Source organism: Leuresthes tenuis, unplaced genomic scaffold (assembly GCF_036924035.1).
Source record: "Leuresthes tenuis unplaced genomic scaffold, fLeuTen1.0.hap1 SCAF_22, whole genome shotgun sequence".
In the NCBI taxonomy this organism is placed as follows: domain Eukaryota; kingdom Metazoa; phylum Chordata; class Actinopteri; order Atheriniformes; family Atherinopsidae; genus Leuresthes; species Leuresthes tenuis.
Window position 1 is genome coordinate 28,043,901 of NW_027325376.1, and position 25,732 is coordinate 28,069,632.

General features: G+C 41.5%; 1 protein-coding gene across 2 annotated transcripts; it reads left to right on the forward strand.

Moving 5' to 3' along the window:
- Positions 1-1,884: 1,884 nt before the first annotated feature.
- znf16l (zinc finger protein 16 like) lies at positions 1,885-24,808 on the forward strand. Of its 2 annotated transcripts, XM_072376964.1 has the most exons (3): positions 1,885-2,709; positions 19,259-19,471; positions 22,385-24,808. In XM_072376964.1, the coding sequence occupies exons 1-3, from the start codon at positions 1,959-1,961 to the stop codon at positions 23,086-23,088; spliced, it is 1,668 nt and encodes a 555-aa protein (XP_072233065.1). In that variant the 5' UTR covers positions 1,885-1,958; the 3' UTR covers positions 23,089-24,808. The 2 variants fall into 2 exon arrangements, with proteins under 2 accessions (XP_072233065.1, XP_072233066.1); XM_072376965.1 differs by lacking the exon at positions 19,259-19,471.
- The last annotated feature ends 924 nt before the right edge of the window (positions 24,809-25,732 follow it).

Consider the following 25,732-nt stretch of genomic DNA (forward strand, 5'->3'; position numbering starts at 1 on the left):
ACAGGAATATCAAGAAGTCAATATAATTTTTTTCTCTCCAAGACATGGCTGTGGGAACAGTTTTAACACCTCTCTACTCAGTTTTAGCACATACGGGCAGACAGCGCCTGCAGACAGAGCGGTAACTGTAAAGGGGGAGGATTACAGAGCTGGTTAACAACAGATGGTGTAATCCTGGACATGTCACTGAGATGGAGCGTCTCTGAACCACAGATGTGGAACTGCTGGCTGTGAGTTTCTGTCCATGTGTCTACAGAGAGAGTTCACCTGTGATACCCGCTGATGCTGTGTGTAAACTCATGAACTAAGTTGTTATCAATCTACAAAAACAACATCCCCGTCCATTGATGGCAATCTCTGAAGATTTCTACAACACTTTCCTCTCTGCTACACTTCAACTTCAAAAATATGTGTCAGTTTATTTTTGTTTTATTTCAATTGTTAATATGAAATATTTACGTACCATAATTTCCATGGTTGGTTCCAAGGTTAATAAAGTATTAATGGATTGAAATAGATGCCAATTCATAAAAAGCTAAGATGTTAATTTGAATGGAAATCCAACAGATCACATCAAATCGTCATCCATGGCACACCACTTTGTACCAAACTTAATCAGAAAAATCGTAGATTCAATCAATTTTCAATGCTAAACTGGAAAATACCTTGTTTCACCAAATTCAAGCCCACAGTTGGCACTGCATGGGAAACCATGGGCACCACGATCAATACAACCACATGAGCTCAGAAGTACATAGAAAAACTACTGTCATTTACTACAGTCCACTGCTGTATCCAGAACCTGAAACTGTATAATGCAAGTAAGAAGTAATTTATGATCTCTGTACAGAAACAGTGTTGAGTGTTCTGGACATGTGCTCATCTCACATTGGACAGTGTCCATGGCATGTATGACTTCATATGTGTGAAGGTAACACTGATACAAGATCTCATTCTGCACGACTTCCGAAAGTATGGCTTGACCGGCCTGCCTGCAGTCCACATCTGTCTCTTACTGAAAATGTATGGAGCATCAAGAAGAGGAGAATCAGACAACAACCATGAACTGTTGAGCAGCTGAAATCTTGCATTCAACAAGAATGGACACAGAATCCTCAGTAAAACTACAATTAGTATCCTCAATTCCAACTTTTTCCCCATTTTTTGTTTTTTGTTGCTTTCATCAAATTTTACAAGTGTTTATATTTTCTAAATCAAATTAATTTGGGAATCAAAGACATTAATTTATTCACTTTTCAGACCTGCTATCCCATTCAGGTTGTGGGGGGCTGGAGCCTTCATCAGGTGGGAGGCAGGGTATTCCCTTGATATGTTTGCCAGTCTGACATCAGACAGAATTTTTTTTCTTATGGACTTCGGTCTGTTAAATGAACTTTTTTTAATTTGAGTTTCAAACTAATCATAATTCCATTGAAAAAATATTTTGAAGTTTTCTGGAAAGGAGCCCCCGTTCACTAAGGTAACAGGAAAACAGTAAGGGCTGGTTTGACTGCAGTGCTGTTAGCAAGCATACTTCTGTCTTTTGAGTTACTATTGTTTATAACTATTTCTTGCTATGTATTACTCTTAATACTCTTACTATTTGCTTTCATTCCAATATGAACATCTATTTCTACTGGTAACAAGTAGAAATCTGCTTCATGTCAAATTAACCTATAATGATTTGTGAACAGTTTGCTGCCATGGACTTAGAGGGCTTAGAACTCTGACAGCTGATGCAGAGAGATGCCTCAGTTAGTAGAAATGACACCTCTGCCACTGCTTTCTAAATAAAAGTCTGATTGCTTAACAGACGTCCACACGTTTGTTTGAAACAAAAGTACTTTTGTTTTGAAGATTATGTCACATCCGGTGTCACTCCTTTCAACGTCTCAGCATCGTCCAAACATTAGCTCACCGAGTAGCTTTCAGCTAGCTAATCAAATTGGGTAAGGGTTATGAGTCGCAAAAGAAATCGCAGTTTCGCTGAAACGAGACTGTCCTCGCAACTCCACGGCGCCTTCATGGAACTTCCCAGGTCAGCAAGTCGAGCTGACGATGATTTCCTAGAGCTGGAACCCGACGAAGAGCTCCTCTGCTCGGTCAGCGACATCACCGAGCACCTCGGCAGAAACATCACTGTCGTGCTGGAGACAGCGCTGTCTGAGATCCGCAAAATGGTCAGCCTCCGGATACGAGTCCTAAAGATGGAACTGCGTGAGAAAACTGAAGAAATTGAGGCGTTAAAGGCCAGGCTACACACAGTTCAGAAGGATGGTGGAGACCCTTTCCCCGGCTTAACGACCGTGGAGCCATCAGTAGAGGCTGGTGTGAAGAAACAAGACTTCAGTTCAGTATCCAAGCACAATGACTCCGAACCTAGGAGAGCCAAAACTGTCATTCCTGGCGTGAAGAAGGAGAATATAGATGCTATTTGTCACTATCTCATGAAAGATAAGAATTCAAAGGGTTGTGTTGAAATGGACGGAGACCAGATTAGCCATCCTGGCGTTGAAAAAGATGCTCCTCATGCACCAGAGCCGCATTCTCTCAACCTGTGGTCGGACAGTGGGATGGCCGGCTGCGGGCCTGCTCACGGAGACTCGGAGGCCCCCGCAGATGACATCTTTAGCTTGCTCCCATCTGGCAGCAAACGGATGTATGACTACGAGTGGATAACACCAATGGAATATTCATCAGAGCTGAAAGGTAAACCAACACAGCCATTCTTGTCACAAGTGTTGCTTCACCGCAGCTTACATTGTGATTTGTCACTAAAAGAGTGACAGTGCAGTGATGGAAAATAAAACCTGGAACTATCCAATTCCGTGGGGTTCAGTTGAAAACAACACAGCAGTTTAGAACGAAAAGTTTACACTGAGTTGATGAAGCTGATCCATACTGCAGCCTTTCCACACGTAATACAGCTTCTTCCTTGTTATTTCAACCCTCATTCATTTTGTTTTTTCATTCATTGATTAAATCTTTTTAACCACACTAAACTGGCCTCACCTTACCTGATGGCCTCACCTTACCTACACATGACCCTATAAACAACAACTTCAGCACTCAGTATCAATGCACATACTGAGTTTAAGACATGCTGCTACACTTTTGGACCCTTTAAGTGACCATGAAGTGAGCTTGCCTGTAAGGTTTGGATCTGCAAAGACCCGGTTGCTCCACCTGACAGCACATATGTGCAGAATTAAACAAAGTTAAGCATCATTCGACTATAACAATATCCACATTTCCATCCATCCATCTATCCATATTCTATACCCGCTTAACCCAATTCATGGTTGTGGGAGTCTGGAGCCACTGGCCCAGAGACAGATCAGTAGTCCATTACAGGGCAGCCGACTCTGTTTCCTAAAAAGTTGGGTTAAAGTTGTCTTAAATTTCAATAAAACTATGTAATGCAAGTAATTTGCGAATAGTTTAAATCATTTCTTGATTGAAGGTAGTGCAAAGACATCATAAGACATGTTAAAACTGAGAAATATCACAGTGTTTTTTAAAACATAGTTTTGAGTTTGGTGCCACCAAAAAGTTGGGCCTGAGACACGTTTTTGGTTGTATGGTTACAGTACAGCTTTTAACACCACGGTAGGTAGAACTGAGAAGACCAGATAAATGTGTACCTGGTGCATGTTTTCCATCCTCCATCATCGCTGTTTGCTCTTAATGTGTCAAACGTTTTTAATGGGTGACAGGGGCAGCCTGCAGTTAAACACCCGACTCTTTCATTCAATTCAATTCAGTTTAATTTATATAGCGCCAAATTACAACAAATGTCATATTAAGGCACTTCAAAGATGCAGTACAATTAAAGTCAGTTGGAATCCAATTCATTGTAATACAATCATAATCAAATCCTGTTCATTAAATTCCGTATTAGTCCAATTCATACAGAGCTAATTTTAAAAAAGTAGCCTGGCTAAGGAAACCAACTGAAACTTCTCTTTGATCAAATCTCCTGTACTGAGTGTGCATGAGGTGACTGTGGAGAGAAAAAAAAACCTTTCAACAGGAAGAAACAGAACCAGAACCATCAGAACCAGGAAGGGTCCATCTGCCTGGACCAGCTGGGGTTGAGAGGACAGAAAAGACTGAATAGAAGTTTTGCTGTAATCTGTTGGTTTCCTTAGCTAGAAAATTGTTTTTGAATTGGCTCTGTATGTATTAATTGGATTAATTTTGAATTCAATTCATTGGATTTGATTGGATGATGATTACAATGACTTGAACTCCAATTGGCTTGAATTTTACTGTATTATTGAAGTGCCTTGAGATGACATTTGTTGTAATTTGGCACTATATGAATAAAACTGAATTAAGTTGAACTAATAATAGTGGGAATGATTCTATTAATCTTAAAAAAAAAAAAAATTTAAAACTTTATTTACTAAATTTCAGAACTTCAAGGTAAATAACAACCTTCAACCCTTCTTCCAAGGAGAAAGCTGTACTCTATAATGACAGTTTCTGTGGCCATCCACGACAGTAATGCAATTATACTAAAACAATTCCATGCAAATAAATATTCAAACACAGTCAGGACATTGAGGGATCATGAGGGTCCTCTCTGCAGCGCAATATGATCAAAAAATGGTTGCCATATCTGAAGGAATCTGTCTGATGTCCCTGATAATGCAAATCGATTTTTTTTTTTCCATAATGTACTAGAGAGCTCTGTGAGCCAAGCTTCAAAACTTGGAGATATGTCTTTGTTCCAGACTTTAAGAATAATTTTCTTAACAATAGCCATCCCATACTGGATTGACAGAGCCATCCAGGGACTAAGAGTCTCGAGCTGGTGAGACCAGCCAAGGATGTCTGTCTCTGGGTCTGGAAGGAGATCATATCCATAAACCTTGGAGTAGAAGTTGGAAACCTCGCGCCAAAATCTACAAAGTGTGTTGCAAAGTAGGGGTGGGCGATATGATGATATTAAATCGTGAACGATTGCAACGTGCAGACAATCCGTAACGACCTGTCAAACTGCAGAGATCGTGGGATTGTCTTGGGCACATTCTATAAATTGCAGTTCTATGCTGATGCACTGACGCACCAAACGTATTACGTCATCAACCTGACCGACTAATCACAGCGAATTACGGGCAGTGACGCACTCTCTTACTCTCCTTGTTTGTGTGTGTAGCCGCATGGAGAGCCATGGCTGAAAGCCAAACGGAGGAGTTGGTCGCTAAAACAAATTCCACCTCCATTATATGGAATTGGTTTGGATTTTCCGCAACTGATCAAGTGCAAGCAAATGTAATTTGCAGAATCGGTTCGGGTGTCAACACAACGAACCTGTTCAATCACTTAAAGAGGAAGCATCCCAAACAGTATGCTGAGAGCCAAACAGCGAGGGGCCCGGCGGCACCAGCACCGCAGGGGAGGCAGCAGCTAGCGTAAGCAGCAGCTAGCTAAGACCAAAACAGACAACATTAACACAGGCATTTGACAAAGGCACTCCGTATGACAAGTCAAGCAAGCGATAGAAAGAGGTAACAGAAGCAGTTACCTTTTATCTTGCAAAAGATACGGTAACGTTCAAGATGGTATTAAAGGAGGGGTTCGAACGTCTGCTTCAAGAAGTTGACCCGCGGTATGAGCTGCCCAGCCGAAAATACTTCTGCAACACGGTCTGTTTTTCACTTTTCAATTTAAGATTGTGATAAAATCGAAATCGTGATTTTATTTTTGCCATATCGCCCACCCCTATTGCAAAGCCAGAACATATGTGCAAGTGTACCATCGGACTGTTTGCATTTTACACATAGGGTGAAGTGGATGAAAAGAGTGAATGCAGTTTAACACGTGAGTAATGGAGTCTGTGTATAACCTTATATTGAATTAGCTGGTGTCTTGAGTTAGTTGAACATGTGTGTATGCTATAAAGACATTTATATGGGGGGGGGCGCTGTTTGAACAGAGAGTCGGCACAGCTATGGGTGACACTGCTCTCTCAGGGGTGGTGGGTGTGGGAGTGTGGGTGACTCTGATTACCCCCAAGGTAAAATACCTGTATTTGTGTAACTCACAACAAATGTGTTCACACAGTGACCTTCACACAGTGCAGAAGTGCGCCGGGGAAAAGGTGAGGCTGATTATGACATTTCACACTTTATGCACGGGGTTATTAACATTTGCACACAGAGACGATCAGGGGCTTGTTAGAAAGATCTTAAGCTGTTGTTTAACCAGCAAAAAACAGCAAGTTACTAACTTTAACCACCAACTATGATGCTGTGAAGAAGGGATAGAAATTGGGGGGGCACATGCTCAATGCATGTCACGGGGAATAATATTGCGGCAATTACACAAATAAAGTTAACCCCCCCAAATGCAGTTGGACCCCCCCCCCCCCCCCAAAGCATTTTGCTGAGATGCAGATAATTTCGTTCCACTCGGCTGGCATCACTCGGCTCAGGGTCGACTGGCACAGTCCCAATCGGTTGTCCAGCTCCCTCTGGAATGCCCCGGTTGCTTAAACCACAGTTCCAGGAGGATTGCCCTCAAAACAGCTGATGTGCCAGCAAATCCTGTCTGTCTCTTAACACACGCTCTCTGACAATTGCACCATTACAATGTCTTCCAATATCGCTAAAGCAGCCATTGTTTTTAATAGTATGCACTGCAACACTGCGCATGCTTTTATATCCACTCGTGTAACTGCAGACACATGGGTGTGTTAATTGTTAATCAGTGTTAATTGTCTCATGTCTAATGTGTCTCAAATGTGCACATCACTCAGTCTGAGGACTAATTGTGTTCACATTTATGTATTATAACAGTTTCCCAACATCACCTCTAAGTGTCGCCAAAGAATCGACAGCTGTAGAAAAGTGCGTACGCCAGCCTTGAAGTTGGCGTGAGGCACCGCACATTTCCACGGTCATTTCACTCTTCATACATCTAATCGTTGACGTGAAAAAGTGGCATACGCACCCTTTGTACATGATAGAGAAAACAGGATGGAATGCATGATTGTGAACAAATGGGGGGAAAAAATAGAAGTGTTTGTTAGATTGAACGTTTTTTTAAAATTTGGTACCACACCTCTAATGAGTGTTCTACTATAAGACCTATAAGACCAATCCCTTTAAATGGTCCAGGACTTCTCTTTGTTGTACCGAGTAGTGCCAGGAGGGAGATACCAGTGATGCCCTGTTCTATGGCCAGCCATGAGGTTCTGTCATTAGGTTCTATAGGATAAGCTTGCTGCCAATATACAAGCGTTCGTGCATTAGCTGCCCAATAATGTTGGAACAGAGGGAGCACTAGTTTGCCCAACTCTTTTGACTTGCAAAGGTTTTTTTTTACATATGTGATGTGGCTTATGTCCCCAAATGAAAGGCATAATGATTGAGTCCAATGTTTTAAAAAACTTTTTAAACAGAAAAATGGGTATATTCTGAAATATGTACAAAAATCTGGGTAAGGTCACCATTTTTGTTGCATTAATTCTGCCAATCATTGACATGGGGAATGTTCGCCAGAGCTATATATAACTTTTAAGTTTATCAATCAGAGCTTTGTAGTTGAGTGCATAAAGCTGATCAGATTGTTGGGAATTGTAGTTCCAAGATATTTAACATGGGTGGTCACTTTTACCAGTAGATTCCTGTTGAAAGCCCGCTCAGAGGCATAAATTCACATTTTTGCCAGTTTATGGTATATCCTGATAGCTTTCCAAAAATTTTTATTTGGTCCAACAGTGGTGGGAATAGATTTTTCAGGCTACGACAAAAACAGCATTACATCATCAGCATACAATGCTATATAAAGATCCATTTTGCTCAGACTTATAGGGATAATTTTTGGGTTACATCTAATGCTTAATGCAAGGGGCTCAATACACAAAGCAAACAACAGAGGGCTCAAAGGGCAGCCCTGTCTAACACCAAGGTACAGATTGAAAGGGTGAGATCTATCTGAGTTGGTGAGGACTGATGCAGTTGGGTGTGCATAAAGCATTTCTACCCATGAGCTAAAGCTTTCACCCAGGCCAAATTCTCTGATTGTTAGCAGCATATATTTATAATCAACCTGATCAAATGCTCTGTGTGCATCAAGTGTAAGTACTGCAGATTTTGACTTGTTGTTTGCTATATACAATATTTAGTAATCTACGCACATTAAAAAAAGGAAAATCTCCTGGGAATAAACCTCACCTGGTCTGGGTGTATTATAGTTGCAACATGTTTATTCAATCTATTTGCTAAGATTTTGGTGAACATTTTAAGGTCACTACCGAGAAGGGCAGTAGGCTGGTAAAGGGCCCAGTATGGTTGTTGTGATGGCTCGCGCAAGCGGTGTTGATGACGTCCTGGTGTCGTGCCGCGCATATATAGTGGCGTGAGTCAATGCTCCGTCAAGAGCAGGAAGAGTAACACTGTCATCGATGATCAGCATTCTCACCTCTGCTTACATAATAGCTGATGAGCCTACAGAAGTTAAAAATTTCAATAGGCATGATGACGCCCATCTCACCTCCAAATACCTGAGCATTCTCACCTCTACTTACATAATAGCCGATGAGCCTGCAGAAGTTGAAATTTCAATAGGTGTGTTATCACGATTATAGTCCGATATAGTACTTTGAATATTGTTATAGGACTTTTAAGTGTATTGTGTTACCTTTTCTTTGTTTGTTTGTCCCAATTATAGTCGGGTTTTTTCCACCCAAAGTCCATACCTATAGAAACTGGGCTGTGGTCTGAGATTAAGATGTTGTGATATTTAGAAGACTTAAAGATTAGAAAATTAGAAAATAGTCAATCCTTGTGTATGTATTATGAACTTGTGAGAAAAAAAGAATATTTTTTCTCTGTAAGATTTTTAATCCTCCAAATTTCAACCAGTTTAACGGACTACATCGGATTGTTTAGCACACTAACTGGGCAGGGTAAAGACCTGTCTAAAAAAGTATCTAAAATGCAATTGAGTTGATGAGCAATCAAGTTGGTTGATTATTCTGTTTTAGTTGAGATGTGTTGGAAGTGAATATTCTTTTTAATTCAAATTGTCACACCACATGCTTTGGCTGAAAAAGTTGACTGAAAAATTTTTCCTATCCAACTACACCTCAGTTTTAAGGCCTCCGTGTGCTTAATATGCGTTTCTTGCAAAAACAAGATATCAGCATGCAAATCAAATAAGTGAGAGAATATCTTGGCTCTCTTGGATGGGTTATTTAAACCTCTGACGTTCCAAGAAGTTATATTAATGAAGTTATTCACCATATGATTATTCTTTGGGCCGCTCACCCATACAACATAGAAATGCAAGACGCCATTGTATACAAACAAAATATGATGAGTACAGCAGTGGGACTGGATAGTGTAGTGGTATGATTGCCACCTTCCATGTGGGAGACTTGAGTTCATCTTTCTGCATGAAAGATACTACCTCCAGTAGGGGTCCTTAGGCAAGACCCCCTTACCTGACATGCCTACCTGTAAGTCGCTTTGGATAAAAGCGTCTGCTAAATGCATAAACATAAACATAAACATGAACTAAACTGAAAGGAAATACCCCCCAAACCTCCTGCTTTCCCTTCCCTATAGAAAATGTAAACTCCACGTAGCAGCAGAGCTGCTGAGAAAAGAGTAAAGAAGCACAAAAGCAAAAAAAAACAAACTAACACCTTATCCCCTGTCCCAGCCCCTTACCACCCTCATATAAGTTAATTGTTAATACTGTTTTGAATCAAGCAATTAGCAGTCCAGAACCTAATTTTAAGTTTCCAAAAGAATCAAAAATAACATTAAGAGTCTTTTTTTCCTTTTTTCTTTACCATCAGGGTCAAATAATGTCTTTGGAACGTGTGAGCCAATCATAGTGACAACAATCCTAAGCAGGCAACAGTGATGTTACAGAGACGTCGTAACTTTAAGGCAAGATAACTGAACATAAACTCTCAGTTCTATAATTATTGCAAAAACATGTCAGCTTTTGCCTCACTGTTCATTTTGGTCCATTTGTACAAAAAAAATGTATACAGGTGCAGGCAAGCCTGAATCAGTGTGAATCAGACCATATCTCGTAGCATTTGCGGGACCCACATCATTCGGTTCCCGGATCATTCGGTGCCTTCAGCTGCAGGAGGCTGTATGTTTGTCAGCATAGGCGGCTGCCTCTTTTGGTGATTCAAATATTTTGCTTTGATCAGCATGAGTAAAAAGCAGACATGCAGGAAATGGAAACCCATGCTGTATACCAGCCTCCTTAAGTTTCAGTCGAACTGCATCACCTCTGCTGTAAGGTCCGGAAAGAAGCTGACGCGCTGGCCATCGTAGTTTAGCGGACCTTCGTTGCGAACCACCCAGATTATCTTTTCTTTCACGGCGTTGTAGTGTATCCTGGCGATCATGAACATGATTCGTGGTCAGTTGCTTGGTGCGCCGATGCAGTGGGGACGGTCCACTTCAATTCCCCGGGGAAAATGCTCAGCTCTCAGGAGTTTAGGTAATAAGTCGGACACAAATGTAGTTGGAGAGCCCATTCCAATTTTCTCTGCTAGACAATTTTAGTATTTTGTCTACTCGAGCGGCCCTCTAAGTTGTTCACTTTGGCTTTCAGAAGTTTATTTTGTACACGCAGGTCATTGTAACTTTTTTCCAGCTTGGCCAGGCGTCCTTCAAACTCTCCATGCCATTCCTCTAGGTTCATAATGCGGGAGGTATTGGAGGCGACGGGATTTATAACCCCTGCGAGAGTTGTCTCCAAGTTGTCAAACCTCACGAGTTTTCTTCGATCTCTGAAGGAGACTCGAGGGATTTCTGGGTCGGTTTCTTAGGCTTACCCATTCTCTGAGGTTTGATAAACGAATTTCACCGTCAAAAGTGCAAAAAAGGAGTGTTAAATACTTACATTAAGCTGGAGTGGAGGAGCTGGTAAAACACTTAACCTACTATATCGCTGGCTCTCTGAGAATTCAGACAGAAACTCAGAATAAGGGCCAGGTGGACGATATACAACAACAAACACAAGAGGTTTTTGTGATTTCCACTTTGGTTGGGAAAAACTGAGAATCAGAGATTCAAAAGAGCTAAAACTAATCTTGGGTCTAGGACTGATTAGTAACCCTGATCTGAAGATAGGGAGTTGATTCATTAATGCTAACATGATCCTCCTGCTGCAGCCAGGTTTCTGTAAGACAAAATACACTGCCTGGCCAAAAAAAAGTCACCACCTGGATTTAACTAAGCAAATAGGTAAGAGCCTCCTATTGCACAATTACTGCATGGGCGATTATCTTTCAGCTGGCAACAAATTTAACCCCAACTGATGCAATGGGTCGCTCCTCATTTCTTAAACAACCATGTTGAAAGACACATCCTGTGGTCGTGGAAAAGATGTTAGTCTGTTTTAGAAGGTCAAATCATTGGCATGCATCAAGCAGAGAAAACCTCTAAGGAGATTGCAGCAACTACTAAAATTGGATTAAGAATGTTAGTAAAAACCGGAAGGATAGTGGGGATAGAGGGAGAAATGGGAGAAACTGATCGTGATCTGTGATCACTTAAACTTTTGTTGAAATCATATCGCAGAAAAACAACAGTATAAGTCAGGGCTATGTTTAATAGTGAAAGAAAGAGCATTTCAACATGCACAATGCGAAGGGATTGGGACTGAACAGCTGTGTAGCCCTAAGAAAACCACTTATCAGTGAGCCTAATAAAAAAAAAAAGGCTTATATTTGCTAGGGAGAATAAAGATTGGTGTCTGGAGCAATAGAAGAAGGTTTCTGATTAGTCCAGATTTACTCTGTTCCAGAGGGATGGGAGCATTAGGGTAAGAAGAGAGGCAGATGAAGTGATGCACCCATCATGCCTAGTGCCGACTGTACAAACCTGTGCGGGCAGTGCTATGATCTGGGGTTGCTGCAGTTGGTCAGGTTGAGGTTCAGCAACGTTATGAGTCAGCTGACTACCTGAATATATGACCAGATTATTCCATCAATGGATTTTGTCTTCCCTGATGGCACCAGCATATTGCAAGATGACAATGCCAGGGTTAATGGGGCTCAAATTGTGAAAGACATAATTTTCACACATGGATTGGTCCAGACCCCATTGGTCCAGACCCCATTGACCCTCATTGAGCTTTCGAAGTTCTGCGTCGAGGGAAAACTTTGCTCTCCAATTCACCATGCCAGTAGGGAGGTGTGGCTGTGTGGTTTCAGGGTTATAGCCGAATCCTTGCTTTTTCTTCCAGTCATAGTTAACAACAGTAAACAATGGCAACCGAGGTGCAGCAGCTGTATTTGCAGTTGGAGCTTATCAGTATTGAAGAACAAATGTTTAAATTGCAAATGTTGAAGCACAAGCGACAGAGAGGACGCTCTCCCCCGGGTGGTCTGTACGACTGGCCAAGGCTGGGAATGGGAGAATTTACAACCTGGATGAACAAATTCACTTTATATCATTTCGAATGTCAACGAGCTTCTTTGCCGTATACAGCCATTTAGACCAGAAAAGGCAACTACCGGAAATTACGTTCTGAGAGGACCAATCACAGCCCTTACGGCCTGCATCTACGCAACGTGTAATTAGAAGGAGGACATGCGACTAAACATGTCATCACTGGTCAGATTTGGCAGGGGTCCAGAGAAAACTACGGAGTCTGACATTATTTTGGCAAAATTACACACCGATGCAACATTAATTTTATTGACCTCTGACTGGCGTAACCGGGTGTCATTACTGCCAACGTGAATAACTATTTTACTGTATTTACGCTTATCCTTAGCCAGCAGTTTTAAATAGGATTCTATGTCGCCCGCTCTGGCCCCTGGAATACATTTGACTATGGTCGCTGGTGTCGCTAATGCCACGTTTCTGACTATAGAGCTGCCAATTACCAGGGTTTTGTCCTTAGCGGGTGTGTCGCTGAGTGGGGAAAATCTATTTGAAACATGGACAGGTTAATGGTGAACCGGGCTTATCTTTAGGGCTATGACTCCTCTTCCTAATCATCACCCAGCAAGTCTGGAGTACTGGCTGTTCGGGTTCTGCTAAGCGGACCGCTAACAGGATTAGCTACACTAAGTGGCTCCACATAGGCTAAAGGGACCTGGTTAGCTATCGGGTGGTTTACAACGGTGCAGAGCTAAGCGTCCAATTCAGATAACCTCCTCTCCAAAACTACATAACGATTACATTTGTTCAGTTTAATAATCCAAGAGAAGCGAGAAGTTCCACAGAACACATGGCGAAATATCAGCACGACGCATCAGCATCAAGGGCCACCATGAACATCTTAACTATGGAACCAGTCCAACGCCCAATCCATCCATTCATTTTCTATACCTGCTTAATCCAATTTAGGGTCATTTAGGCTGGAGCATATCCTAGCTGTCATTGGTCATGAGGCAGGGTACACCCTGGACAGGTCGCCAGTCCATCACAGGCCCACACAGAGACAAATGAGACAACCATACATGCTAACACTCACTCCTAGGGACAATTTAGAGTCACCAATGAAGCCGGAATACCTGGAGAGAACCCCTACACGGGGAGAACATGCCTAATATCCAATGTTGTTGAGAAATGTCGATTGGCACAACCTTTTTTTCTTGTTTCCTTTGTTTTGCAAGGTAAGTCTTTTGAGATGTAAAATCTCTTTTTGAAGGGCTACCTGCTCTGAATTGAATCGGAATGAGCATCTCTTTATTCGCCAAATGTACAACATACACAGGAATTTGACCTGGTGTAACAGCGCCACAGAACATTAAATAAAAGTTTACATAGCAGGACAAGTAAAAAAATAAGTTGTTTACAGTTAAATAAAATATTTACAGTTGAGGTTGGATATGCACAGCATGTTATGACCGAAAATTAAGATGGCAGGAATAAATATTGTAAAAGAGATGGGGGGTCTTTGTGCTAGGATGGTTTGTTTAGGAGGGTGATGGCCTGGGGGAAGAAACTGTTCAGGTGTCTGGTGGTTTTGGTCTTGATAGACCTGAACCTACGGCCTGATGGGAGGGTTGTAAACAAGGAATGGGCTGGGTGTGATGGGTCACCCACTATCCTCCTAGCCCTCTGCCTTGATCTTCTGTCGTACAGAACACACACAGGCTTCTGTTCAAGACCCGTTCGACCTCTGGCTGTTCACGCGATGTGCTCCAGTCTGTCCTTGGTGTGGGCAGAAGATGCAGGGTACCACACAGTCATGGAGGAGGTGAAGACAGTTTCAATGGTGACTCTGTAGAATTATATGCGCACCTTGGGGGAGACGTTCATCTGGCGAAGCAGCCTGAGGAAAAACATCCTCTGGAGCGCCAGCTTGATGACCTTAGATGAGTGTGTCTCCCATTTCAGGTCGCTGGTGATGGTGGTGCCCAGAAACTTCACAGAGTCCACCATCTGTACTGCGATGTTGTTGATGAGAAGTGGGAGGTGCGAGGGGGAGTGTCTGCGGAAGTCCATGACCAACTCCACCATCTTGTCGATGTTGAGCTCCAGGTTGTTATGTGTACACCACGCTTCCAGCTGTGACACTGTGTTCCTGTAAGCTGACTCATCATTGATGAAGTAGTCCCAGTACAGTGCCTGTGTAGAAATCCCTCCGTTAGCTCTCCTATAGCTGCAAGTAGCCGCATAACAGTAGCTATGTGCTAACAGAGCTATAGTACACGTTCATTCATTCATTCATTCTTCTTAAAGTATTGGTGAAATAAAGACAGATAATGCCTTATTTAGAGGCTGCATCGTCCCTGCCCCATTAACTCCGTTATATGGATATACGCTGATCGCGAGTTTTCTAAATAGCTTTTGAAGGACGCCGACTTTCGCCAAACTGTTCTCGGTGAGTAGATAAACGTATTTCATGCCAGAAATAAGGTCTAGGTTTAAAAATACCGGAGTTCCCCTTTAAGACGTGCTGTATGAGTGTGTGTGTGTGAACGGGTGAATGTGGTGTGTAGTGTTAGCAGCGCTTTGAGTGGTCAGCTAGACTAGAAAAGCTATAGAAGTACAGTCCATTTACCATAATAATGCCAAACCTGACAGGAAGATAGGGTAAGAGGGAGAGCAAAGAACAAATAGGGAAACGATGCCAAATATATAGTTTTATATGAATTGTGCTTGGTTTTCAAATCAAATTGTATTTATGTGGCACCTTTCATACTTTAAAAGCAACACAAAGTGCCTCACAGAGGCTAAAAACAACAATGATATACAACATACCAACCCACCCACCCCCATAATTACCCAGAGAGACACTGAGACAAACAGACACACACACCCACACACACAAGCTCAGACCCACTGCACCTATCAGACAGAGACATGGCCGGGCAACCAGACCTAAGGCTGGGGGCCAACCACACTGAGACAGTCCCGACCCGGGCAGACAAGAGGCCCCACACCAAGGTGCAGAGTCCTCCAGCCACCCGGGCCAGAGCAGTCCACAGGACAGCACTATTTCAGCTCATATAGTTAAAACGTCTAACTAAAACATGGAGTTTAAAACGTATCATTAAAATAATATAGAACAAAAATTAAATATGATAAAAAGTTTGATTAAAAGGAATTGAAAAAAATCTGATTAAAGCCTGATTAAAAAGGTGAGTCTTGAGCGTCTTTTTAAATGCATCAACAGTCTCTGCGGCCCTGAGGTTCTCCGGCAGGCTGTTCCACAGTCGGGGGCCATAATAACTAAAAGCCGCCTCCCCGTGTGTTTTAGGTCAAACACGTGTTGTGGTTAAAAGGCCAGTGCCTGAAGACCTCAGAGTCCGTGAGGGTTGATATGGTAAAAGTAAGTCAGATAAATAAGAAGGCCCAAGACTGTTAAGATCTAAAAACGAATAAAAGAACCTTGAAATTGATCCTGAAGCGTACGGGGAGCCAATGGAGCGATTTTAAAAGTGGTGTAACGTGCTCCCGCCCTCTGGTCCTCATCAGCACTCGTGCGGCTGAATTCTGCAGTAGCTGAACATTAAAGATACTCTTTTTTTGGAAAACCAGAGAGCAGGGCATTACAGTAATCTAAACGACAAGAGATAAAAGCATGCATCAGCACCTCCGTGCTGGCCTGAGAGAGTTTTAAATTTTGACTATTTGATAAAGCACATTGATGTCAAACTGGCCTGCAGTGTAATTATATTTGGCCTGCGAGATAATACCAAATGTCAGCTCAAGCTGGTTGACAGCGAATGCACCGCCAACACTACAAAACTACTATTTATGAGAGAAGTTCCAACGGAAGCTTGAAACCTTTGCGGAGGCATAGATTTAATTTAGGGCTCCAGTTTCTTCTGGTTAATGACTGCCACTTTGATGGTGTGCCTCCATGCCATCTTCCGGATTTGAATTGGTACTTGTAGAGTGCAGAGTGCATTTTCAGTTTTTGATCACTTTCCATTGGGCCAGTTCCAACAAAAGAGGTCCACAGCTTTGTTGTCACACCACCTTCCAATGATGATGTTGCTCTGATTTACTCTGAAATCAGTTGACCCTCTTCCTCCTTTCCCCCCCAACTCCTTTTCATCTATCATGTTGCAGTCTTTTAACCTGTTTATTCAGACTGCCAAGGCTTTTCAGCCATTGGACCTGATGTTAAGTAGTTGTGTAACAAAATCTTGTGAAGGGTCGATGTTACAGGAAAACTTCTCCAGATATCCCCACGTTAGATTTCTCTTTGTCTGGATCTTCTGCACATGTCAAAGTCACACAGAAAGCCACTCTGATTTGCACCTTCGGACACTGAGGTTGTCCTGAAAGTTAATTGGTGTCAGCAGTTTCAGAAAAATCACACCACAAATGTGGGAGCTGCGTCTCCTTTTCCCAATATGCTCGTGCACTGGGCATTTGTACTGAGCCCATGTGTTTTGCAGTTGAGTTCACTGACTTTCCCTGTTTCAGAGTTTGTCTGCTCTGCAACTTTCTGCAGCATTTCATTAGCAACAAAGTTTTTGAAATCCATGTCTTTGAGCATTCCTGTAGTAAGCAGCGGGAGGATCAGATTTCATTCTTTTCTTTTCACTTTGCCTCTTGTGGTCTGACGTGTTTGCTTTTCAAGCTCTTTCTAGATGAGCACCATCTTGTCTACATTTTCATCTTCCTCATCACTGTCATCTGAGCTTTCCTGTATTTGGAGTCCACTCATCATCACTTCCCGCTAATTGCTCGTTGTCACTTGAATTGCCATTCATAATCTTGCTGATGACATCTTGAACATTGTATTTTTTTTACAAAAATAAATAATTTGTGCTCTAAATTTCTTCTCGGAATAAGTTTTATCTTCTAGTGAAATTTGAATGATAATTTGTCTCAGTCGAAACTGCTTATGACCAGAAAAAAAGCAAATGAAGCTCTAACATTAGTTACATCTACAAAAATATCAAACAAATTCTAACATTATAAATTGTTTTAATATTATTGTTATTCGTTAATTACTCAATCAATTAATCAATGAATTCATCATATTCGTTAATAGATTTAAATGAATAACTAAAGAAATGTCCTTGGCAGACATATTGAAGATTGATTCCAAATGTATCACATTTTCTACATGATTTTACTGTGACATAAACAATAAGAACAGAAATAACTGTAGTTTGTTCTAATAAAAACCAGTCAATAACGTGAGTGCTGACTTCCTCTGAGATTTAAAACAGTCAGCTGGCTCCTACAGAACAATGGCTGACAGTGCTGGTGTTACCGGCTTCATGTTGAGTTTTACAGCTATAATGTTTACGTCATAGGATAACTGCTGCATGTTTAATGGAACATGTCATTCATAAAGAATGACAGAAATCCTCATTTTTCTGAACTTTCCAGTGTGTGTCTCCCAGTGTTCCTCCACAGCATGCGTGCACTGTGAGAGCTGCTCAGCTCCCAGCAGCCTCTGCTGCAGCCAGGTCACTCTGCCTCTGCTGGAAAAAGCATATTCTTACTTACCCAACTTACAGTTTTCTCTGTTGTACAGTATGTTCTGTAAAATGTGTTTGCATACAGACTAGAAACACCAAGGTAATATTTCTGTTTAAGTTAAAAGTCAGCGGCTTTTAACAGCCAACCAAGTAAGCAATCGAACTCTTCAATCAGTTAAAGACAGCTACAGTGAAGCTTTCCAAAAGGATAATTATTAACCCATCATTTAGGCCACGTGTGCATCACTGACTCACCTGACCGTTATGTGGGTGCTTTAACTTATTCTCACCTGGGAGTTGTTTAGCTGTCTGAACAACATGCTTTGGTCACAGCATCCACGGTGTGAAGGGTTGTGAAACTGCCTGGGGAGGAGGTGATACCTGAGACCACCTCATCTGTTCCAAGATGCTTTTTCCAGTTTTCCTTGACTCCTCTCTCAGACCACCATTACTGTCCTCAAATCAGGTGAATCCCATCAGATTGGTATCTGAAGAGTTTAGAGGTTGAAATGGTTTTTAGCCCTTCCTAAGATGACAGTGCTTTTAATGTTACATGTACAATGTGCATTATGTTGCCACATTCGGATGTTTCACAGATAAACACAGATAAACGGTTTGTTCATCAGATATATCACGTGCAGTCATGTTCTTGTTGGGTCCTGTAACATAACTCTACCCTGTCTTTTAACAGCATGGAAATAGAGCATCTGTGCAGTTGACACCCCCCCCCCCCCCCCCCCCCCCCCAAACTCCTTTTCATCTATCATGTTGCAGTCTTATAACCTGTTTATTCAGACTGCCAAGGCTTTTCAGCCATTGGACCTGATGTTAAGTAGTTGTGTAACAAAATCTTGTGAAGGGTCGATGTTACAGGAAAACTTCTCCAGATATCCCCACGTTAGATTTCTCTTTGTCTCGATCTGCATGTACAGACTTCAGATGGATGTTTGCTTTTCCAACAGTGGCGTTCCATCCTGTACTGTAACTGTTCAGGGAGCCAAAAAAACAAGAAAGTGCCACATTCTCCTGTGATGTTTTCAAGCATTTCCAGACTCACTCTGCTCTAATGAAATCCTGATGTTAGAACCGCTGCCTCATCTGACAAAACCTCCATTAAAGTAACTTAAAGACAGCGTCTGTGTATATAAGCTGTGCTTACATGTGCCGTGATCTTCAACAGAGATGTCTTGAATGTTTTCTCATCAGGCAATAACTTGAGTCCCTTCCTGTTCACATATACATGGACAGGGACAGTGGCCCGTTTAAATATCCAGGTCAAATTGTCACCGTAGGTTTACTAAGCTGTACATGTAACCATACTGACTATTATATGATCATTTTCCCCTACTACCCTGTCTATAGACCTGAAGGAGCCTGACAGTGAAAACACCCAGCCCAGTGAGATAAAGGACAATAAGGATGAAGACGAGTCATCCAGGAGGGATGGGACTGGACTGGAGCAGATTCAGGCTTCGCTCTCACGTGCCCAGCCTTCCGAGTTCGCCACAGAGCCCCAGAGTTCTCCAGGGGAGGAAGGGAGCCCCCTGGGGGGCAATACAGACACACCTGAGGCAGGTGCGGGAAGTTCTAGTTAAATACAAGATCCAACAGAAATCAGTGCTTTACTTAGGAAGCACGCATCTCTGTTGTATGTTGGCCTAAATGTGAAATATTTCAGAACTGTATCACCTCTCTGACTTTGGCCCACAGTAGGAACCGCTCCTCCTCGCTTTAACTGCTTGGACCATGCAGTCTGTCTCACGGTCCTGGAAGGTTTCACTGCACACCCCCTTTGAGTTCGTTTTTCTGGTATCATCTGATCAAAACATGTGCTACCACTAATCACCAGGCTTGTGTGTAAAGTTGACTTCACAACAAAACATCATTTTAGGGCTTTTTGTGTGTGTCATGTGTAATTGTGATATTGTTACAGCCAAAGAGCGAGTAAGGGTGTTTTTCTGGAACGCTGGATGTAGGTTCTAGCTTTCCATCATGCAGAGTGCTTCCTTGCTTTCACAGAATTGCTAGAGATTTTTCCGATTACCCCGGTTCTTCTTCATTCTTGTCCTTATTTTCTGCACTGAGCACATAAGGGGCAGATTAATGAGGTCCTGTCTTTGACAGGAAAATAGTTGTATGTTTTCATGGTGCAGAGGTCATACTTCAATACTGTTGCATACTGTGATGCCAGTCCAGCATCTTTGTTAAACAGTTTGAAGGTCTATGCTATATTAACATACTTGAATGTAAAATTTCATGTACACTTCTCAAAAGCAAACAAAAAACCCTCAAATAAATTAAGTCAGTATTGAAACTACAGATCAGTATGTGAAAACTAGGTGGATGTTGTTCTGGTTGTTGATATGATGGCTAAATGTGCCTCTTTGTCCATTCTGGTCTTTAGTTGGAGGAGGATTCTCATCATCCACTACTTTCCTCTGTTGGTGAGGCGTGCGCCTTGAACCCACTGTAACGTGGTTCACCAAAAGCAGGAGAATAGAGGTGGTGTGCAGGTTAATTTAGCATTATGCTCTCTACTTAAGACCAGAATGGACACTTCTACATTGTCAGACATTATTTGAAGCATTACATTACATAGCTGAACATCCAACCTGTCTTGAAAGTACTATATACTTACCTGAAATCACTAAGCATCTTAAGATATGGTACATGGTCAAGGCAGAGAATAATATTCATCTGATATGAGAAATCATCGTAAGCTTGGAAACTACTATTTACAATGTTCATGTTGAACTGTGACCTGTGCAGGGTGTACCCTGCCCCTCACCCAATGATGTGGGATAACACACACACACACACACACTTGACGATTTGGGGTATTTAAATAACTAGTTCTAATCTAAACCTAGTTTTAAAGGGAAAGCTGTAATTACAGGGGTGTAGCTCTCCAGGAATGAATAAAATGTACCATAAACTAGTCGTAGGCATTTATACAGTCCAAAGTCATCTGACTGCATAACCTGCAGACTCAATGAAAGATTTCCATTTTGACGAGAGAGTAAAGCATGAAGATAACTTTGCATCAGTACTATGTATCAGTGGGCCAACATGCCAGATGTCTTCCTCAGATAAAGCTAACCACCAGCATTGCTTGCTATGTAAAAAGAAGACAACATATCCAACAACCAATGCAGACACATTTACAAAGTACCATGTATACACTGTCTGTATATTTGGATTTCACAAGAAGGAAGCAACATTTAAAGGTACAGTAGTCACAACAAGCGATGTCCCGATCTAGATTTTTTTGCCTCCTGATATGATCTGATTTTTTTAAATTAGTCTTGCCGATACCAAACCGATTACAGATAAACAGCGTGGAATTATGGTAACAAACAGTAAGTTTCATTGTGTGGAAAAGACTGGGATCATTCTTTTGTGCAAGGCAACATCAGACTTGACTTAAACATTTCTTTCCTATTTTTTTAAAAACAAATAAACAGATATAAATATACTGAATTACTCATTTATTTAATAATTGTGCAAACAATCTTAACCATGAAAATATAACAAGTGTAACTGGTTCAGTCAGTGCAATTAGAGATTCCAAATTCAATGTAAAACAAAATATGAAATGATAAAGGAGCTGAAGAAAAAAACAATACCTTCACTAGCTTGGTTGGTAAACTTTCAAAAATAAATAGCAATCAGCTGTTTATATAGTTTAGTACAAATGGGAATTAAACATCCTTTACAAAAGCATCTGAACAAAACAATAGCTTCTCTCGCTTGGTAAAAACTAAAAACAATTAAAAAAAAAATCAAAGGTAGTCCCAACTTAATATTCACCACTAGAGGGGGCAGCAGGCCCTTGAATGAATGGCAATGCTGGACAGGACCAGGGGGAAATTTTTTATTGGAAAAAAAAAAAAATTGGATCAGCCCATTGTAACCGATACCCAATCTCGAATTTTCTTCTATATCAGTACCGATATTCGATCCAAATATCGGATTGGTGCATCCCTGCACATAACAGATCAGAACACTTGATTAGTGAGACATCATGGTGAGTCCTGAGATGCTAATACAGGTTGCACAACAACACACAAGATGAAGATACTGAAGAGATTTCCAGCCACAAGTTAAACTCAACTCAGCCTGGTCAAAGGTCATTACAGTACCTGTTTTCTGATTTTTGGATGTAACCCCACAGTGGGGTTGAGAGTGCAGTTCATGACATAATACTGTACTTCCACTGGAGCTGTGCTAAAAGTTACTGACCAGCCAGTATTTCACCAACAAATGCTTCCTTCCTATGAACTCCAAATACACAGATGAACAGAGTGGAGTCAAACAACAACTAGAAAGTGCATTATTCCTCTACTAAGATGTATCACAAACATTTGTTACTCCCTGGTCATATGTAGCTAACCAATGCCCCAGATTTGACTTGACTTCTCTTATAATGGAAGACGTTGAGAACTGTATGAAATTGTATTGAATCACACTGGACATTTGTTGTTTCAGGGCAGCAGTTTACCAGCCACACCTACATCTGCTCACTGTGTGGAACCTTCTGCCCTGACTCTGTGTTCCTGGAGGAGCATATGAAACTGATACACCCAGACTCTGATGATACCCACGCTCTCAAAGCACTGCAGTCCACCTCTGTAGCACCCAGCATGGGAGATGGAAGCAGTGATTCCAGGAGGGCTGTAAGGGGGCGGAACGAATGTGGTCCAGGACTAGGGTCTGGTGTTGGTATCGGTCGGGGAGAGGGGCCAGAGAAAAAAGAGATTAAAATTGAAGGGGGCTACAAATGTGGGGATTGTGGCCGCCATTTTAACTACCTTGGCAACCTGAGACAGCACCAGCGCATCCACACGGGAGAGAAACCCTTTTTGTGTCCAGAGTGTGGGGAAAGATTCCGCCATGCAGCCCGCTTAAAAAGTCACAGATTGATCCACAGTGGCGCCCAGAGTCCCTTCCCTTGCCCGCAGTGTGGGAAAGGTTTCTCAGTGCTGTCTGGACTCAAAAGACACCAAAGGGTGCATACAGGTGAAAGCCCGTATGCATGCCCCCAGTGTGGTCGGCGCTTTAAAGAGCTGGGGAATCTGTACACCCACCAGAGGATCCACAGTGGGGCCACGCCTTACTGCTGCCAGCAGTGTGGACGCAGCTTCCGCCATCTGGGCACCTACAAGAGTCACCGCTGCAACCCAGCGCAGTAACCAGACTCTGCTTTGTACAGCTGACTCTCAGCTGATAGCATCAAACGGGTCATGTTACTGACTCTGAGCCATTTGTCCTCATTCTTTGACCGTCTGACTCTGTGGGAATGCTTGGCATGTGAAGAACGGGGATCATAACTGCTCCAGGCATCAAAAGACACCTTCTTATTGAGCTTCAGAGTTTACTTTTGACCTCGAAAATTGTTCTCAGGGTCCACTGAGTCACTAATTCTGGAGTTATGTACGGTCAAAAAAATTGACCAAGGTATTTTTTGCATCATGACAGTGCCATTACATCATGGTCTAATTTTCTGATGCATATTGCAAGTTTGAAAATCAACTTGAGCAGATGTGAAACTGGCATCAACCTCTAACACCATGACCAGATTTTGAAAATGTGCAGAATAGTAATTACTATAGCCAGATTCTCATTGTATGATTGAGAAGTGTTTCTAAAATGAATCGGTACATGAAGTTTAGTTTAATAGAGAAATGAAATATAAAACTTATGTCATTTCCCCAAACCATTTGTATACACGACCCATGAACTCTGAGCTTTCTGACCTCATGATCATTAATAAGTACATGAGCTCACATGGACTCCTGTTGTGGACATGGTAAATACAACCTCAGCTGTTTTGCTCTTAGAGTGGATAAGTAGAAAGGAGGAATGCAACCACATCTAAAAACCAGTGCACAAAACTATTAGATCATCTACATTTTTTACAATTGCACAAAGGTTCTGTAAATGATGAACAGTTCAGAGTTGTAGGAACTAATATCTGTGATAAAAAAAAACGAGGTTCCTTTCACCATGAGTTGTCCGTGTTGTTTTCACCTGGTCAAAGCTACAGGGCTCAGCTCACAGTGTTGCTGGCAGCAATACCAACCACAACTTTTTACACCTGCTCATCATTTGAAAAGTACTGTTCTGCAGAAATGTTAAAGAACACCTGGGTTTTGTTCTCAGTTATTGTTCTTCTCAGTGAGGGGAAGCACAGTCAACACAATCCAAATAGACATGGTTGGAAAATGCTTGTCCCCAAATCTGTAACCATTGAAGGTTCCTGTGTAAGCAGAGAGCACAAGTGTTGCCCAAATGGCACTTTAAAGAACAACACACTGTGTATGTTAGCTATGGGATGTTTATACATTCACTCTGGTACAGCAGTTAAGATTTCCATCATAATCCTCACTGTATTTGTCTTCTTGAATATATGTGACATCACATAGGATCTGGTATGTTTGTGTGTATACTGATGGTCTTGCAGGACAAACATCTGTAGAAATGGTATAAACAGAAAGTGCTTTGGGAGTTAATCACATGCTGGCATATGATTTTAAAAAGAAGGGTACAACTAATGAAAGATTTGCCCAATAGGTGTGAATTTACCACCGACAAGTGGACCATGTGTGTAACTGCAACAAAAGGACCAGCTCATCCTGCTGACTTTTCCTTCACAGTCCTGTTTAGTGCAATGTGTACGACACATCATTTATCATCTATTTAAACTGGTGTAATCTAATGTTACAGACTTATATTGGTTGTTGTGTGTTCGTCTTTCTGCTGACAAAAAAAGAACATGTCTTGCAATTGTTCAGTTTTCCAGATTCAGTGAAAGGCCACAAGAAAAGTAACCCTGCTAGAGTTTGCTCTTAAAATGAAAACTTAACTTATGTGAAAACAACTCTTCAAACCTGTAGATGTCACCTATTCACCATTAACAGTCTGTTTTCTAATAAACGGATATCTTAATGTTGTAAAAGTGCTTTCTAACAAATAACACAATGAATGTTCTGCATTCAGAGGAACTACAGTACTTAAGTTAATTATTTCTTCTGAATGAGGCTATTTTCATGTTATGCCTCTCTTCTTTCTGCTGTGTAGAGGGAAACTTCACACCCTTACAATACCAGTCGGAAGTTTGGACATCACCTTTCCTGCTCTCCTTATAACACGTGACACACAGTACATGCTGCTCTCATTTCAGTGAGGATAGATCAAATGTTGAACTGGAAACAGTTTTGTTTGGCAATTAGATTCTCATGTGATGAAGCGGAAACATGAAATATAGAACCCCGTTGCAGTCTATTCACTGATGGTGGATGAGAAGAGATAGGACGAGGCATCCTCTGGAAACAAGAAAAGCTACACAGGGGAGAGTGACAGAGTAGAGAAGATTTTAAAAGAGTAGAGATCACACTGATAAGTGCAAAATGTAGCAGGCCGTTGGACCAGGGTGGTGATGATTGAGAATGATGTGAATCTGACAGTGTGGGAAAGCGTAACAGGATGTAAAGTCCAAAGACCAGAATAAGAGGGGATATATCTTTATTAAAGTTAATGCTAAGCTTAATAACACCACAACCCCAACTCTTATAAAAACTTTGGAAACTGTAAAAACACTGAATTGATTTACACATATCCAATATTTTATTTACAGTGGAGAAAACGTATCAAAAGTAAGATTTGGTCAATTTTATCATTTCATTCAATTCAATTCAATTTTATTTATATAGCGCCAGATTACAACAATTGTCATCTCAAGGCACTTAAATAATATAGTCCAATTCAAGCCAATTGGAATTCAATTAATTGTAATCATAATCCAATTCATTCATATAGAGCCAATTCAAAAATAAT